Below are 18,245 nucleotides of genomic sequence, written 5' to 3'. Positions count from 1 at the left end.
CAGACACCTTTGGGGTGATTGCTCTGAGGTGACAGTAGCGGGGGCAGAGAAAGGCTAAGTTCGGATAGAAAAACACGGGACCAGAGAAGTCACCTATAGTGAAGGTGGACAATGACAGCCTCAGGCCTATTGCCCATCTCTACACAGCCTCAGAAAGAGCAGCGTTTGCATGGGGGGAATGGTTGAAAAGAAAAACATCACAAGAACACTGTGTGCCACAGGAGGAAGGTACGGCTTCCGTCCCTTCACCCCAGTCAAAACTCCTGGCTACAGCCACACCCCTTTCCCTCCCAGTCCCCAGTGCTTTTGAGCTGTGACTATTGTCGCCATGTTCCCTTCACAGAAAAAGCCAGACAGTCTCTGCTCTGGATGAACCCTGCTACCCTTGGCTGTGCCTGGGAGTTCCTGAGTCGGCACCCTGGGGCTTATGTATGCTGTGAGTCTATGTGTACGATGCAGAGGGACTGAGAGTCAGCACCCTGGTGTTCATGATGAGGGCTATGGTAAGACTCAATCTATAAGGTGTACAGAGGTGGACAGAGCTGGAGACGGAAGAAGGAAGGAAGGGAGGGAGGGAGCCAACACGTGGCAGAAAGTGACCTTACTAGACTGAACTTAATTTTAAAGACCCAACAGTTTAAAAAGACTTTGAAACGACATTGTGTGGCCCATCTGTTTAATGACAGAACACAATCCCTAAGATGCAACAGCCATCAAAGAGTATTTGATTCTGCTTAGCCACACTTTGTATTTTTTTGGCCCATATCTAATCTGGCTTTTCAATCCTGACTGTTTTTAGGGGTGCCAGGGTAGACCTGGAGCCTCACAGGAGTGCTCTACGCTGAACTACGCCGCAGCGTCTTACATTCTGAGGCAGACACCTAGGCTATGCAGGCAGGCCTCGAGCTTGGGATCCCCCTGCCTCGGCCTTTCAAGTGGCTGGGACAATGGGCCTGTGCTGCTCGGATGGCTTCTTGGTTTTATGTATTTATTTATTTTGAGATAAGAGTTCATGGTTATGGCCTGGTTTTAGGTCACATCTCCATGGCTGCTGACTGACTCTAACGTTCAGGGCCTCAAACAGGCTTATCACTATCCTCACAGACTTAGGTTCCTCCCAGGCACAATGGCTTCCTTCTCCATGTCACAACTTTGCAGAGTTCCTTTCCACTGCCCTCCCTCCCACTCCCCACCCCCGCTATATTGTGCTCCTGTCTTCCCATCTGTAAAGCAGAGGCAAACTTGGACTAGCAGTAGAGAGAAAATAACTGAAAGACAGCGTTTTCAAAGGCGGTGTTTCCTCCAGAGGGTCTGGGGGCACCTGTGGGGCTGGTCTGTCACAATGACTATCAACACTACCGGCTAGTCTTGGGTGGGCACCCACTCATACAGAATACTCCCTAGACACAGGACAAGCCGTTGTCCCTCCATGTCAATCCCACCACTAGTCATCCATTACCATTCCCCAGCAAATCCCGCCACCAACCTCAGCCTCGTGTGTCCCACACCCTGGAGGATGCACACAGTACTCTGGCACGGGTACAAGTACCTCCTTCCCAGGCACGACAACACCAATGGCTCTGGATGCCGCTAAACGTCACATTCTGAGACCACCGCGCTCAACTCTGCAGTACTGACAGTAAGGGAGAGCCCGCACCAGGCCCAAATGGAGCAGGTGAAACCCGGAGGGAGGGAGGTTAGGCTCCCACGGGGAAGTCTGAGAGAAGATGGGGTTTTGGTGAAGGGAAAAGACGACACACAGCCCTGGCGTCTGGTCGAGTGCTGTAAAAGAATGAAATCTTTTACAGCACTCTGCCTGGAACACGGCCCCCACGGTCCTCAATGCAAGGCGGAGCCTGCCTGCTTCCCCGTCACCACATCTGCCTTCTGGTGCTGCTGCTGACTTTTTTTTCTAAGCCTATAAACAAAACAAATCCAACGACCAAACAAACAGGGAATTTTCAACTGCTCGGGTAAAAGGCAGCGGATGCAAAGTGTTATTTATTCCCCTGCCTGGGTGCACAGCGCTCGGAGAGAAACACACAGGATGCAATTCCTACCATGGAGGAAAAAGGCCTGTGAGAAACGGACAGGAAAGTGCACGCATTCTCTCGAGCTTCACTTAAGCAGACAGAGAGGATGAACAGGCTGTTAGGTGGACCGGCGGGACTCCCTTGCCATGATCACCTCCTTCCCAGGCTCCTTGAAGCAGGGCTTCTGGTTACCTCTGGTTTGACAGGCTTACAGCCCTGGCAGCTGGAAGCTAGGAGTGGAAACTTTGCTAATTCAATCAATGAGCTCTGACAAGCCTAAATGGTTGTTTGGAAGGGACCCCTCTCATCTACCTCCCTCATTGCCCCAAACCTCAAATACAATAAATTAAATAAAACATGAGATACAATTGGGGCCTTTTTGGCTGCTGTTTCTACTGGGAGTCAGAATGTAAATGAAGCCTGCGTTTTCCCTCCTCCTCTGCGATGTTTGCTCTTCCTCCTCCCTGCCTCTCCTGGTGGGGTGGGGGCAGAGGGGCTGGGGTATTATTCAGCGCACTGCCATAGGTGTCTTCAGCCAATCGCAGGCGATGGCAGCCGCTTGCACCTTGCTGACAGCTGCTGTCAAAATACTCTCTCAACCAGCGGCTCGATAATAACTCGAAAATGAGATACAAATGAGTGATTCCTTGCGTGTGACTGCGCCCACGGTTCTGCAGTCCACGGGCCCTTGCTGTGGCCGGGGAACACTACAGGGCAGCTCTGGCTTCTGAAGGGAGGGTAGCTCAAACAAACAAACAAACACACAAAAACCCAAAAAACCAGAAGCCAAATGGTTAGCCCTGGATGACTGTCTGAGGAAGATGCTCTGACCCCTGAAAGGGTCTTGAGAGTTGGTCCACGATCCCCCACCCCCTTGACATGTGGCTGGAATCTTTCAGTGCAGGCAACCTGTGAGGTACTTTGTCTACTATGTGGGGGGCCATGTCTGGAAGCCCAGGAAGAAATAGAACCCCACGGTGGCTTCCCAGTACAAGTACCACCCGCCTGCTTCCCCTGTCACCCACAGCCAGGCTGGCCTGTTTCTCCCTCAACCGATGTCAGCCTCTCAGTTTGGTAAGAAAGGCAGATGAGCCCCTGGGAGGATCAAGTATGTAGTCAGTCAGTCCTTCCCCATGGGTCCCTGGGATGGCGGAACTCACAGCCACAGGCAGCAGGTCCTTGGGGGCAGAGCCGACGTCTCTTCCCCATGGCCAGGGCTGCTACTGCCGAGTCCCTCTGCTTGTCACGGGACAGATGCATCGACGGTGCCTCTTTCCTGCTTAATAAACTGCTCTGTACTGACATGGCTGTCTGGCCAAGTTAAAAGAAGCTAAGGTTTGGGCTGGAGAGGGAGGGGGAGAGGAGTGGGGGGAGGGAGAGGGAAATGGGAGGCTGGGAGGAGGAGGAAATTTGTTTTTTTTTTTCTTTTCTCAATAAAAAAAAGTTAAAAAAAAATAAATAATAATAATAAAAAAAAAGAAGCTACGGTGATGGGGAGGCTGGGATGGGGGAAAAGCCGTTAGAGAGAACCTTATTTAAAGCAGTATTGTTGTGCCAAAGCTTCGGGAAGGGGCACCCTTGAGGCCTGCACTAAAACCTCTTCCCTCTGCTCGCTTTCTCCTCCCTCAACAAGCTTTTATTCCCAGCCCATGGTGGGAAAACATTTTGCTTCTTCCCCACGTGTGACAGCGTGTGTTCCCCGTCAGTCGCCTGTGCACCCATCTGCTTTAAACAGTAAATGCCGGCGAAGGTGGGATCAGCCTGTGGAGCCAGTTGCGTGAGCCGAGCCACCGTAGGAGGCTTTTAAGCGTACACTCGGAAAGACAAGAGGCTCTCAGCAGATACGAGCAGGGGAGATGCCGGTTTGGGGTTACGTCCATCAAACTCGCCCATGGAGCTAGGGGAGGAGTACAGACTGGAACCTGGGCCCCAGGGCCTCCATTCTGGCACTTGACGGCTATGAGACCTCAGGCGAGTCACTTAACCCCTCTGCCTTGCCAGCTCCTCATCTGTGGAGCGAGGACATTAATGCCTAGCCCTACACAGAGGCAAGTGGGAAGAGAATGGGGAGGAGCCATGATGCAAGCAGACAGTTGCATGCAGCTGCTTTTGTGGCTTCTGCTCACTTTCCCATGCTCTTTGGAACGAGACTCACTTTAGAATAGGGAGAAAGCCTTTTAAGAGCTAAGCTTTGACTTGTTGGCAGGTAATGATCCTTAAGGTGTTTAAGTTTCAATAGCGTGTGAAGGGCCAGGCAGAAACAGCAGTGGCCAGGACCATCCTGGCTACATTTATGGCAAGGAAATTCGAACAAGCGGTTGACCCAGGAGTTCAAAGGTGAAGCTATGAGAAGGCGCCATCCCTGGAGAAAGAAGGGGGCGTGGGTCTGACAGAGTCATCCATGCACTGCTCAGACCCTCAGGAAATGCTTTTCCCTGACTCCAAGCGTCATAGCAGCCCACAGGGAGGGCATCTATGCCACCTGTAAGTGGACCATGCTTCTCCTGCTCATCACTCTGTGTGAGTGAGCACCTTCCACACAGACTTCCTTTCCCTTCACCGCTGGGAAGACTCCCCGCCCAGCATGGCTGAGGTATCCCTGATGTCTTCAGCCCCTTTGCATGGAGACGGTCATAGGGAAAGGCAGGGAGGTGATGGAGAGAGGAACCCATGTGCACCGTGCCACTCCTGGCACCGGAGCACTCTCCGGGAACGCCCTGCTCCACCTCTGCCCCAGACAGTTCTCCGGAGGAGCCACACTGCACCTGCGTCTGGGGCTGGCCCTTGATGGGAACAGACAGATGACATCTAGTAGACGCAGTCTTTTTGGGAGAAATGTAGCAAGCCCCAAAAGCTGGGCCTGGAAGGTAAGTGTTCTGAAATTGATCTAGTAAGAGAAAGAGGTGAGCAGCAAGGTGTGGGCTGTGGGGTGAGGGGCAGGAGACATGAAAGAAAGAAATTTCTGGAGGACGTCAGGAACCTGCATGTCCTCTGGCTGCAGCCTAGCATTGGGCATTGTCGTGTATTTAATCACAATTCCCAAACTCCTTTGCGCCACAGCACCCCACAACGCCCTCAGAACCTCAGTGAGTTCTCACAGGATCCCTCAGATGCCCCCTAGTCTGCAGCAGCCCCCATCACAGCTGAGATAGGCTCATAGTGGCACTCAGGGGTCTTGGGTACACAGTTTTAGAACCGTGGCGTAGTGCCAGCAATTATGTAAGTGGAGCTGTCTTACTGTGTGCTGATGAGGACTGCGGCATCCCCACAGGCCACAGGCATCGTCTGACTGTGGCAGGGCCAAGACTCAGAAACTCTGCTCTGGTGTGCTCCAGGGATGCCCTGGACACTGCACAGTTCTTGAGGCGGCCCCTCCCACAGCACTGTGCTCATGGCCTTGCCCTGCTCTGTGACTTCTGGGGTGACCTCCTGGCCATTTCCCACTGTCAAGCACAAAAACGGACGACATGCCACAGAGCGCCAGAGGTGCCATCAGCAACTGACCAATGCTAATGGGAAAATTGCACCAAAATTAGAGGTAGCACAACCAACCACCACTGAGGCTGATAGCAAAAAAGATTTGCAGGCTTAAGCAGATCCAACATGTATGTTATACAGACATTTGGACTAAGGTGAAGGGCCAGTGTTCTGTCAGGATTCTTTGATCAAAAGTCTGCTGCCCGGAGAGACCCTGTCCAACCAGGACTAGCCTGGCCCCTCTAAGAGCTGACTACCCTGTGATGAACCTGGTGAGGACCTGCCCTTTACAGAGGCCCACAGAGTATTGCTCACTTAAAAGCTTTGTAAGATGGGAGGGGCCTGAAGATGCTCTGGGGACATCTCCCAAGCTGTTTGGCTCCCATTGCCTTTTGCACCCAGCATGCCAAGTGACAGACAAGCAGAGAGCCCTATGCTGGCTTCAACAGTCATCTGCAAGCAAGACCAAGACCAAATAGAGCGAGGGCTGGACCAGCCACTGTGTGCAAAGTGGAAAAGGGAATCATCACCCAGGGTGTCCCACCTCAGTCTGTATCTTCCCTGGAGAGAGTGAAAGGCTGCCTCCAGCAGTTGGCTTCCCCACGTCAGGGTGGCAGGTGAAAACACCCTTGTAGCAGGTGAACATCCTCATCACTAGTGCTAACCACGGCTGCTCACATGTCAATGCTGCGCTTCTGCAGCCACAGCAGACATCGCTAATCAATTGCAATGCATTCTTCTGCAGAGCCCAGGCAGTCTCCACAATCCCCAAGCACAGAGTCCTAGGTAGCCATGACCAATGACTTTTGCTGTCTTGGAAGGCATAGCTCTCTGCCATAGCTGAGGCAACTGCACTGAGTTAATCAACCAACACAGGTCAAGATAGGTCAAGAAGTGGCCTGAGTTCCGCCTTCTTGGTGGTGCCTTGCTGACTCGGAAAATCACACTGGCTCCTTCCCAAGCTCATGGCCAACTTCTGATACCAGATAAGCCCCAAACTCTCCTCTTAGCAAGTGGCTGGGCCTGGTGGAGCAGCAGAGGAACCATCATTTGGTATTGTCCTGAGTTCTGGGGTGTACATGGGGCTCACCAGGATAGGTGGGCTTAGAACTATGGCTACATGCACACCACAGACCCTATCCTACTTCCAGGGAGGGTACAGAGACACTCCTTGCCCCCATGGTGTTTGTTCCTTCACACCACAGACAATAAGGGTTGGTACTTCCAACTCTGCAGAATGCCAGGTTCATATCAATTAGCACAGATTTAAGCACTAAAGTTCACGCAGCATATGGAAGTTGGGGTAACTTCTCTCTCCCTGATTCTTCCCCACTGGCTGTTGACTGACTTTGGTCATAGCTGCTGCAAGACTCAATAGTCTTTCCAACAGAGAGCTGCCACAGATGCTGCTTGCTTATTCCTGTGACAGGCAGCTCACTACTGCCACCTGTCACAGCTTGGAGTACTGTCTTCCCAGTTGAAATCTGAGGTCATTTCAGAGTTACATGCAGCTGGCCTTGAACATATTATACAAAGATGTGGGGGACAATGTGGCCCTGTACCCTGCTCTGCTGTGGGGCCAGCAGATTGGAAACTTCAGTTTCCCAGGGAGGCAGAGGAAACAAGGGGATCCCAGGCACAAAGTGGTTCAGGCCTGGCAGGGGCTGTAGTAAGGAGACAGTGTGCCCTGTCCCATGGCAGTAAGGATCAGAGACATAAAAAATGTTTACATCACAGCTAATGCTCATGGATTCACCAGGAATGCTCACCAAGAGCCCAAACAGATGCCAATACTGGACAGAAGAAGCAAAAAGCTCAACTCTGGATTGTGGCCCTGGCTAAGGTTCTCTTTGATGCATATGGAGGCCAGGGAGTGTGTGGAGGGACTGAGGGGCACTGCCAAGCTCACTGGCTCCACCACAGGTATAACCCACAGCCCTGTTGGCCACATGGTGATTCAGTCTTTGTCCTGGCCCTCACCGTGTGTGCACCCCGGAGTGGCCAGCATCTCACATGAGAACTGCTAGCTTCTCATGTACACAAAAGTCCCTCATGGCTACCTGTGTGTAAGAGGCTATGTTCTCCCCCAAAGGGCCTTAAATGACCTTAGCCAATAAGATTCAGAGACCTGATAGAAGTACAGAGAGAACTGTAACACTCAGTGGGTGGGAAAAAACATTCCAGAATGTTCTGGGAGCATGTAGTAAGGTCTGCATCACCATCAGCCAGGTGGGCTAACTCAATGAGAATGGGGACAAAGTCTCGATCTCAGCCAGGTATAATGGATTTCAGAGGAACTGTGCTCAATGCAGGAGGCCTCACAGGAGAACATGGGGAGGAGGTGGAGACTGAGTGACAGCTACACATGAGTGGACACTGAACTTCCACGGGACCACAACAGAGACACTGTGATCATGTAACCTGGGATGTAGTTCCAGAAAACACAGAATGACAGGGCCAATTAGGAAATTAATAAGAGAACTTAGTTTAAAGACAAGACAACCGGGGCTGGGGTGGCGAAGAGAGCTTGCTGCTCTTCCAGAGGATGTTGTTCAGTTCCCAGCATCCATATGGCAGTTCACAATCACCGGCAACTCCCCTCCAGGAGATCCAATGGCCTTTTCTGCCTCCCATGGGCAAATGCTCTCCCACAAGGACATATGTGGATACACACACACACACACACACACGAGGCACTTGCAATAGAAAAATCAGAGAAACTAAGCCAGAGTCTCACAAATGAAATCAGTAGGCGAGTCGTGGGTGCACTGGCCAGATGTGGGGTGTGTGTGTGTGGGGGGGGGGGTGCAAGTATTCCTACACTGGTGTTCAGTGCAGCTAGACCAGAGCTGCTCAGAAGCCTGCTCAGTTGTGCCACTTGAAGAGCCAGGAAGCATGTGCCCCACATGTAATATACACAACAGCCAAGACCTATAAAAGGCTGCATTGCCCCATGCACCACCAAGCTAGCTACCCTATACACTGCAGCACTGTCCTGCAGAGATGCACTCAGTGCTATTCTACACACCACAGCACTGCAGTGAGACACCACAGCACTGCCCCACGCACTGCAGCCTACAGTGAGACACCACAGCACTGTCCCACGCACTGCAGCCCTACAGTGACTGCACCACAGCTCTACAGTGAGACACCACAGCACTGCCCCACGCACTGCAGCTCTACAGTAAGACACACCACAGCACTGCCCCACGCACTGCCTCCTGGCAGAGCAGGACACAGCAATAAATAAGCAAGCAATGGCTCACCTACCCAGCATGGATGCACCTTACAGCAGTATGGAGACATCCCACAGACAAACAAGGAGGCCCAGGAGTGGGAAGTGGTACCTTACACAACATGCTGGCAGAGGCACAGAAGTCAGTGGAGGGGCCACTCTCGCTGAGTGGTAGCAGGACCAGGAACCATGTGGGAATCACACTGGCTAGGGTATGGATGTGTGGGCACCCAAGCTTGTGATCCACATGCACCTCTGCATCTAATTACCTCTGTCAACCTCCAGCATGTCATCAGACCCAACATCTGTCTTCAGAACCTGCAATATTATTCTGACATTCTTAGATCTCTGCAGGCGTCATCTGAGACAGAGAAGGAGCCGGCGTGAAGCCCACGTCAAGAGGACTGTACGTTATGACGTGCAGATGGGCACAGGTGGATCCGGCAGTGAGGCAGGGACACTAGTCCAGGGTGTGGCATCTTTCCAGAGAGTCAGGGGAACCCGAAGCCCCTCCCCTTATCCTACCCACTGTGTGCAGAGCAGCTCAAAGAGCTTGAAGCTTCTAGAAAACACTGGCAGGAATGGATGTGCAGCAGAGCCTCCAGCCCTGGGCAGGGGAGGGAAGCCACTGTCTGTCCTCAGCCTTCCTGCCACTGTCACGGTGACTGTGAGAAGAAATGAGCCCACAGGGACAGACTGAGCTGTCCACAAAGTCAGCACAACAGGTGTGCGGGGCTGAGGCGATCCAGGCATGTAATTAAGGGCTCCAGACACCTGTTGTGAGTTGCCCATTCACACCCTAGCAGGTGGCTCACACCTCTGAGGAGGAAATAGCAGGGGGAAAAAAGTTGTGTTCTATTTGGAGCCAGAGCCTAGCCAATGGAGCGGACATCCCTGCCCTTCAGGGACAGTTCCAGGAGGATGGTGGGCTCTAAAGAGGGAGCTGACCGCACCACCACAGAGCTGTGTGACCTAGGCAAACCATTAACCCTCTCTGTGCCTCCTAAGTTTTGATTTCTAGAGTAAGGTTCTGCGCAGTAGGTCTACATACCCTGAGCATCTGAGTACCCGCTGGGTGCCAGGCTCCCATGCACACTATGTGATTCCAGTGCTATCTGACCTTACAGTCTGGAGGGGTTTTGTTCAAGAAGCAGGTAACTGCATGGGCCGAGGTCAAAGGGGAGCTGGCAGGCAGGCTGGGAGAAAGTGGGAGAAACGACAGAGCGGGAGGGGGCCAGCCAAGGGCAAGTGGAAGGGCTCGGCCCACACAGCTGTAACTGCAGAGGCACTGTGGGCCGATCTGTGCCCAGCATGAGGCACTCCAGATGAGACTCAGACACAAAGACGGTGGGTAACAAGCCCAGGCCACACAGCTAGGGATGGTGGTGCTGGGCTGGGTACTCAGGAGCCACCCCAGGCTGTGTCAAATCTGGCAGATGCTCAAACCCCAATGCCTGTTGGTGGGGATGAGGTGAGAGCAAGGGGCTGGGCAGAGCTTCCTGGTAAGTGCTGTGTAAACAGAGTGGCAGTCGCTAGAGCAGTGTAGGACTCACGCTGATGGGTTTTCCTATCCTCAAAACCAGGACCCTAGGAACCTCACTACAGTACACAGCTCACCACTCCAATGCCGGTCGCTCCATAAAAAACCGATTTGGGCCATATGTGGCCTATAGTTTGTCAGCGGTACAGAGGGCTGTGATAAGCCAAGTGACAGTGACACTCCGCAACAGCCAGGTCTTAGGAGCTCGACAGACAGAGGCCCACACCCCAGGGCTCTGTTCGGGGAGGGTGGCAGCACTAAGGACACTTTACAGAGGAAACTGAAGCAGAGGGTGTGTCTGGGGCTCATGGGGAGTCAACAGCACAGAAGGCCAGCGACCCAGGTTCTATAGTGACTGCCTAGTGGCTAGGGGAAGTCCTCAGGCTCTATAAGATGTCCCGTTAGCTATCTCGTCTGTAGGAACAGTGTGGTATCTTTGAAGACATATGGTCCTTCCAGGAGGGAAGCAGACAGCTTGCAGGCCTGGGGACAGCTCCAGGTACATCCCACAGCTTAAGAAGTTAGGTCTGTCTTCCCCCAGCTTGTCACCTGTGCCCAGGGTTGGGGAGGCAAAGTAAACTACCTAGATGTAAGGGGCAGAAAGGGCAGTGGGGTGAACAACTGCGGGCAGGAAAGGGACAGCTTTCTTTCTGTACCCTGGAGAAGAGGACGGGAACTTCTGAGCAGAAACTGCACAGGGGCTATGTGGAGGCCCACCAGAGGCTGTGCCACCCAGGCCTTCTCACCCACCTTGGACCCATGACACTGATCTTCCCAACCTCAGGCTGGGAAATCCATAGTGACGCAAGGGGAGCCTCTGGCTCCTCTGTGGTTCTGCTGGGCATGCTCTCTAGCTCCACCCTGAAGTGAGGAAAGCTGAGACCTCAAGGGCACCGCAGCCACTCAGGAGAAGAAAAGGAACCCTTGGGAAGCAGACAGTCTGGAGCACCCCTCTGGGCTTCTGGGCCTTCTACAGCGGTGGTTCTCCCCCTGCAGGTCTCGACCCCTGGGGTGTGTGTGTCAAACAACCCTTTTACAGAGGTTGCATATCAGATCTCCTGCATATTAGATACTTACATTACGATTCACTAACAGTAGCAAAATTACAGTTATAAAGTAACAATGAAGTAACTGTATGGTTGGAGGAACTGTATTTGAGGGTTGCAGCATGAGGAAGGTTGAGAACTACTGCTCTTCAGGGTAGAGGGAACTGAGCACACGGGTCCCTCAGGCATCCTTGCGGGCTGACAGCAGAGAGAACGGCAGTGTGGGAGGCAAGTACCCAGGGAAAGGACAGACAGTGAGAAAAGCTACAGAAAACCTCCGAGGATCCCACACTGTGGGTAGAGACACGGCTGTCTGAAGCCAGGCCCTGGGTTCAAATCACACTCCTGCTGTTCTGGTGACGCTGAACCAGTCAATACTGGATACTCACTGCGACTGCAGCCTCTAGGTAACCTCACAGAGCCTCTAGCAGCCCCAGGTGGGAAGCCACCTAGTACAGGAGGGAACTGAGGCAGCTGGAGGCACTGGACACGTGAGTGGCTTGGACCTGGGCTTGGGAGCAGTTTCTCCCTGGAAAATGGATGCTGTTATAATGACTGCAGACTGTAGCAACAGGGGATCCTGACAACTGGAAGTGTTCAGCCCAGCGCCTGGTGTCTGACTCTAGTAACAATCATTACATGTTATGATAGCACAGTTATTATGTGCATACCACCGGCATCAGCATAGTTATTATATGACAGGAACTGAGGCCCAGAATATGGACACCAGAGAGAGGCACCACTGTCCTCATCCACTGATGGCTCAGTCCTCAATCACTCCTGATGAGGTTCCTGTGGGCACGGGGCCCCACAGTGCCTCCTTCCTGCTCAGGTACTGTGGGAACTGATGAAGTCCAGTGGGCAGTTGGATCTCCAGAAAGGGTCCAGTGAATGCCGTCCTGCCCTGGCAGGTGGTGATAAGACCTGCCCCACAGGCCCCGTGTTCTCACATACTCTTCCCTGCCCCTCTGCAGGCAGCAGCGGCAAAGAGGAGAATCAAGACCCTTCTGATATTGTGTTCCCTGGCATCTAGCACACTGCCTCATACAAACCACACAGTATATCCCCACTAACAACGTGGGGGTGACAAATCCTCCTAAACCTGGGAGGACAATAGATTCCAAAGACCAAGTTCTGGGTCAGGGCCCTGAAAGCCATATGCTGGCCCAGATGTGTGGCCTTGTGTAGACCGTGCCTTGAGTTTCCTTTGGGCATAGCAGAAGTCCTCACGCGCCCAAGGCTGCAAGCACCAAGCAGATCCAGCGTGGCAGGTACCAGGCATAGAGCCCAGCACACAGGCATGTGCCTGGAATGTGGGTTGTGATTTTGATCATATCCACCAGGAAAAGTCCCCCCAAATCCTGCCTGACATAGTAGGTCAACCAGTTCTTCCAAATTCTGAAGCCTCCCCTTAGTTAGTGACCTTTTGCTGGCCAGTGGCTTTGTCTATAATCAGGCCTGAGGTGCAAGCATCCCTGGGAAGGCTCACAGTGACCCCTGCTGTCCACCACTGCAATTCGCCTCAGACCTCAGTCTGCTGGGAGGCTAACAAAAGCAAGGCAGGGACTGTCCTGGAGGAGGGTTCCAGCTTCAGGGTTTATGACCACTCAGAGAGAACAATGGCCGACAGAAGAGACACCACATGTAAGTCCATTCGGCAGACACTAATTCCCTGCCGACTAAATAGACGTGCAATATGCAGATCAAACAAAGCTCCTTCCCTTGCCTTGCCATCTTTTGTTCCCCTGGATAAATGTCATCCCCAGAACACTGTAGAACCAAGTGACACTGTCATCTCCGAGGGCTGTGGCTCCTGATTAACACACACTCACGGGGCAGTGGTGAGACAGGACTCTTTTTAGAAGCAGTCACAGCAGGCAAGCACCGAGCCAATGCTCTCACTCTCCTTTTGGCTGATGCGCTGGATGTGGGCACGTGAAAAATGCCCCCTTGCCCCCAACTGTGACCTGTCTCACCAGGCTCCACGGCTCAGACTCAGAGGGGAAGGCCCGCAGCATCAATTCAGCTGACCGCGGCTATGCACGCCCCCACCCCAGGGGATGGGGAAGAACACAGAGAGAAGGGAAGGGTTTTGAAGCTGATTCCCCAAACAGCATCCCACTCTCTTAACCTCACAGCAAGAGTAAAGACACAAGTCTCACAAAGATAAATCCTTCTCCGCACTCATTCTGCAGCCACTGCGCCTCGCAGGACGCTGACAGGTCATCCTACCAGACACACCACCTGAGAGAGTGACAAGCAGGGGCCGAGTGCTGCTGACGTGCTCCTCCCTGGGCTTCTGCAACAGCGGCAGAGGAGAGGGGACTCAAGGCCCCTAAGTACTCCAGGGCCCCAGCTGAGCCTCAGCAACCTGCATGGAGGGGTGAACTCACCCAACCGATGTTGTGAGGGCACACAGCACTCCCCTCATGGGACCACAGGAATGTCTCCTTCAACTGCAGCTCAGTGCAGAGCCATCTCAGCAACAACTTTCCCATCAGAACGCTCTACTGTGCATGGGTGGGGTGGCCAGCCCGAGGCCTGTGTGTTGTTTTTAAAGAGTCCATAAGTCCTTCTGGGTTCCCCTGTAAGAGTTCTGACTGAAGGGGGGCCAGACAGAGGGCTCGGTTTAAGAGCACTGTTTGTTCTTCCAGAGGACCTGGGTTCTTTTCTAGTGCCCACATGGCAGCTCACAACCATCTGTAACTCTAGTTCCAGGGGATCTGATGCCCTCCTCTGGCCTTTAGGACACTATACACACAGGGGATCTGATGTTCTCCTCTGGCCTTTAGGACACTATACACACAGGGGATCTGATGTCCTCCTCTGGCCTTTAGGACACTATACACACAGGGGATCTGATGTCCTCCTCTGGCCTTTAGGACACTATACACACAGGGGATCTGATGTTCTCCTCTGGCCTTTAGGACACTATACACACAGGGGATCTGATGTCCTCCTCTGGCCTTTAGGACACTATACACACAGGGGATCTGATGTCCTCCTCTGGCCTTTAGGACACTATACACACAGGGGATCTGATGTCCTCCTCTGGCCTTTAGGACACTATACATACAGGGGATCTGATGCCCTCCTCTGGCCTTTAGAACACTATACGTACAGGAGATCTGATGCCCTCCTCTGGCCTTTGAGGACACTATACGTACAGGGGATCTGAGTCCTCCTCTGGCCTTTAGGACACTATACATACATGGTACAAAAATGAAAGCAAAATACTCACACACGTAAAACAAAAAGGTTGGGGGAGAAAGGATTTAAGCTTGAAAAACAACAGCAGCAAAAAACCCTCAAATTGTTGAAACTATGAGCAGAATGGGTCTGACGAAATCTAGCTAGGTTCCTGCCTGGTGTTACTGCCGGGTGAGAGGAGCCCTGCAGCTTCCACTTCCGGCCCAGTCAGTCTGTCTCCGAGTCTCAGCACCTGCCTAGCTAGCCCCCAAGTCAGCCTCCCGTGCTAACAGAGACCATGGCCTGTGACTGTATGAGGGATATTCACTAAATGGCTTTTCCCAGGGACGAACTGAGATCAATGGTCTTATTCCCATCAATTATTCCCCACCCGGGGGCTGGAGTGGGAAGCTGAGGTGAGGTCCCACTGCCTGGGGCCTTGAAGGCACTGACTGGAAAAAGAGCCCACACAAAGAAATTCCAGTAAATCCTATAGGGGAACCACAGGCTGCAGACACTAGAATAGCTGTCCCTCAAGTTTGGTGACAGCCCTGGGGTGCAGACATACACCTGGCCATCCTCTTGCCTCAGAGAGGAGGCCAGGGTACTCCGGCACCACGATGAGATCAACGGCAGAGTTTGGAAAGCACCACTGTGTTGCACAGAAACAGTCAGGACCCAGGCGGCCTCCCAACCTCCAGGGGGCACTGTGCCTACAGCCCAGGGCGGGACCCACCTGAAAAGCTCCCGGATTTCCCTCTGGTTGGCCTGGAAGGGAATATTCCGCACCAGAATCTTGGAGGTCGTCTGCTTCTTGGAGACCTGTTTCTTCCGAGAGGTTGTCAAGGCAGGCCTGAGGTGAGACGGCAGAAACAATGGGTTATTTGAGGTGTCAACTGCTTCTGCCTAGACAGACCCTGCCACCTTCCCCCACAAAACACAGCTCCCTGTCATTCCAAGTGGCCTACTGAAGGGGCCACGATGAAAGCAGAGGAAGTCAGCCTGTTCTCCACTTCGAGGTATCAGGGACTGAAGTTACTTTCTCTCCCTGGTCAATGCAGTAATTGCTGCTGTCCCATAAGGAGGACCATGAGAAGGAGCCCCACGAGAGGACATTGTGCACTCCGGGCTAGCACTCAGCTCCCGAACTACACTTTAGCCCCACTTGCTCCTTTATTATAAAAACATGCCTGCCTGTCTAAGCTCTCTACCCAGGAGATGGACGCTGATTGGTCCGGCCGGGGGGGGGGGGGGGGGGGGGGAGAGGGGGGGGAGTCGGCATCAAAGCTGGCAAGAGAAAGCTTAACTGGGAAGAACCCCAATGGGGAGGAATTGGGGTGTGTGAAGGTATTTAGTAATCAGCACCAGGGTCGACAGAGAGCTGCGCCCAGCAAGGGAAGGGGAGACGCCCGAGGACTCACTTGGTGGCCCGTTCAGAGATTCGCACTTCCAGCTTATGGCCGTCCACGACGTGACCCTGGAACACAAAACGACCATGACTGGTCACTTATCCATGCCTGCCCTTCCCCAGCATCCGGTCCCTGGTTTGAGGACAGGGATGGCTTGAACAGAAAGGCTGTCCCTGAGCTGAGCAGCAGGTGGCCAGAGACCCAGCCTCCTGACGTACTCCTGATCTCCTGGCTGCCCGTTTCTACCCCTGGAGGCAGTCTCAGAGAGAAGAGCCTGCAGGCCTAGCTTGCAGGCTCTTTACGGAACACTCTGACCCACCCGAGCCATGTGTAAGCTGGGCTCTGACTGCAGTCCCCAGCTGCAAAGCTGGTGCATTGGCAGAGTGACCCTAGGAAATCCCCACACCGTGTGGGGCTCTGGACGCACGATCCCTGACAGAGATGTGCACACACGTTCCTGCACAGAGCAGTCACGACATGCATGCAAATGCCCGGCTACCAACTCTCGAGAAACATGAAAGGGAAGATATGGACCACCATTTACTGAGCTGAATGTGAGTTAAATGAAGACCAGGGCGCAGGAACAAAGAAAGATTTCTAGTTTAAACAAACAAACAAAAAACCCCACAAAACTTCACAAGGCACGTGCTGGGCTACGGCCTCTGCCCTACGTGGCCTGAGATGATTGCCAATGCAGAGAGCTGTCTTTATTTACTCATTTAGTTTTTGAGACAGGGTCTATTACGTAGCTCAGGGATCCTCTTGAGTGTCAGCTGCCGCAGGCCCCAGTCCACCTTTGTCTAGACGCCAGGGTGATATCTTGTGAGGGGTACAAGGGTTCCCCAGTCACCTCCAGACCATGTTCTTCACAGCGACTCAGGAAACTGTGCTAAAACTCAACTCAGAGCCTCAGTCTCCCACTACCTTTGGGCCAGATGCTAGCCCTTCAAAGGACCTATAAGAAGGTCTAGCCTTCCACACCTCTCTCCTTACCACCTTCCGAGAACCCTGGCCCCCATTCTGCCCCCATACACTGAGCTCTTTCTCTGCCTCTCCAACATACAAAGCTCACTCCTACCTGTTCCTGCCACAGGTCTCTGCACTTGCCGTCCCCACCTCCTAGCTGCTCCCTCCCAGAGCTCCGAGCAGATGACTTCTCTGCCATGACAGGTATCGGAAGTTTTCCCCAGGGGAAGCGTTACTGTGACGGAGCACCTGTGACGGAGCACCTGTGACGCTGCCTTTGCATGTTTGTTCAGGTCAGAGTCCGCCTTTCCCAGCAGAGGAAGGGGTGAGTCCAGTTCACAGTCATGGTCTGAGAGAAGATGAAAGACAGATGGCCTGCATGTGAACACAGTCCCACCAGCTCATTTCCTGGATAGCTGAGGGATTTCCAGGGTCATTTTGCTAATGCACTGGCTTTGCGTCTAGGGACTGCAGTTAGAGCCCAGCTTACGTGTGGCTCTGGTGGGTCAGAGTGTTCTGTAAAGAGCCTGCCAACTAAAGCGAGCATGTTTGGAGCCATGGTTAAAGAATGGATGAGTGAGAGTGACCAGGGGGAGTGGGGGTGGGGTGGGGTCTTCATCTTTCTTAGGCCATGGTCTCACCGTGATGGCCCAGAACCCCCAGCTTACCTGGAGCTGCTTGAGGGCTTTCTGGGCTTGCTCTGGCTTCTTGTATTCCACAAACCCAAATCCCATTGAAAGCAGCACTCCTGAGGGAAAGAGGGACAGAGAAAGGGGGTGTGGGTGGAGCTCGGCACCGACCAGATCACTTGTAAAGTCTCCATGGAGGGACCTACACTTAATGTCTCTCCCTTTCTCACCCCTCTTCCTTCAAAAGACCTCAGCTTGTGAGACCGCAGTGGAGCTGCGGGGCTGCTGCCTGGGGCCTCCTTGGCTCGTACCAAGCAGATAACTGATATGACATTAACTTCCTAATCGGTGCTTGCCTTTCAGAGGGAGTGGGAAGTAACAGAAATAACCATAGGGGCAGCAAGCAACGAGGATCTGCCATGCATGAGGCAGAGGCAAATGTGGATGTGTGCAGCGTTATCTCTTCTACATACATCTGACACCCGATCACACCTGGGTCCTGGGTAACAAAGTCCGGACAGGGAGGCTGACCATGCTGCTGCTGATCACACCTGGGTCCTGGGAACAAAGACTGGACAGGGAGGCTGACCATGCTGCTGATCACACCTGGGTCCTGGGTAACAAAGTCCGGACAGGGAGGCTGACTGTGCTACTGATCACACCTGGGTCCTGGGAACAAAGTCTAGACAGGGAGGCTGACCATGGTTCTTTCCTGTTCTAG

The 18,245-nt window shown here is 53.2% G+C and overlaps 1 protein-coding gene across 1 annotated transcript in view; it reads right to left on the bottom strand.

Moving 5' to 3' along the window:
* Positions 1 to 18,245, bottom strand: part of Rbm19 (RNA binding motif protein 19) — a 94,242-nt gene that overhangs the window by 41,002 nt on the left and 34,995 nt on the right. The window contains exons 19-21 of the mRNA XM_041649132.1: positions 17,564 to 17,643; positions 15,942 to 15,997; positions 15,257 to 15,373 (exon numbers count right to left, since the gene is read on the bottom strand). Of these exons, the coding sequence (XP_041505066.1) occupies positions 15,257 to 15,373; positions 15,942 to 15,997; positions 17,564 to 17,643 (253 nt within the window). The remainder of the gene's footprint in view (positions 1 to 15,256; positions 15,374 to 15,941; positions 15,998 to 17,563; positions 17,644 to 18,245) is intronic.

Source organism: Microtus oregoni, unplaced genomic scaffold (genome assembly GCF_018167655.1).
Source record: "Microtus oregoni isolate MIOR12 unplaced genomic scaffold, Mior012 000003F_ref0000135, whole genome shotgun sequence".
NCBI lineage: Eukaryota > Metazoa > Chordata > Mammalia > Rodentia > Cricetidae > Microtus > Microtus oregoni.
This window is presented reverse-complemented; position numbering and strand designations above follow the sequence as displayed.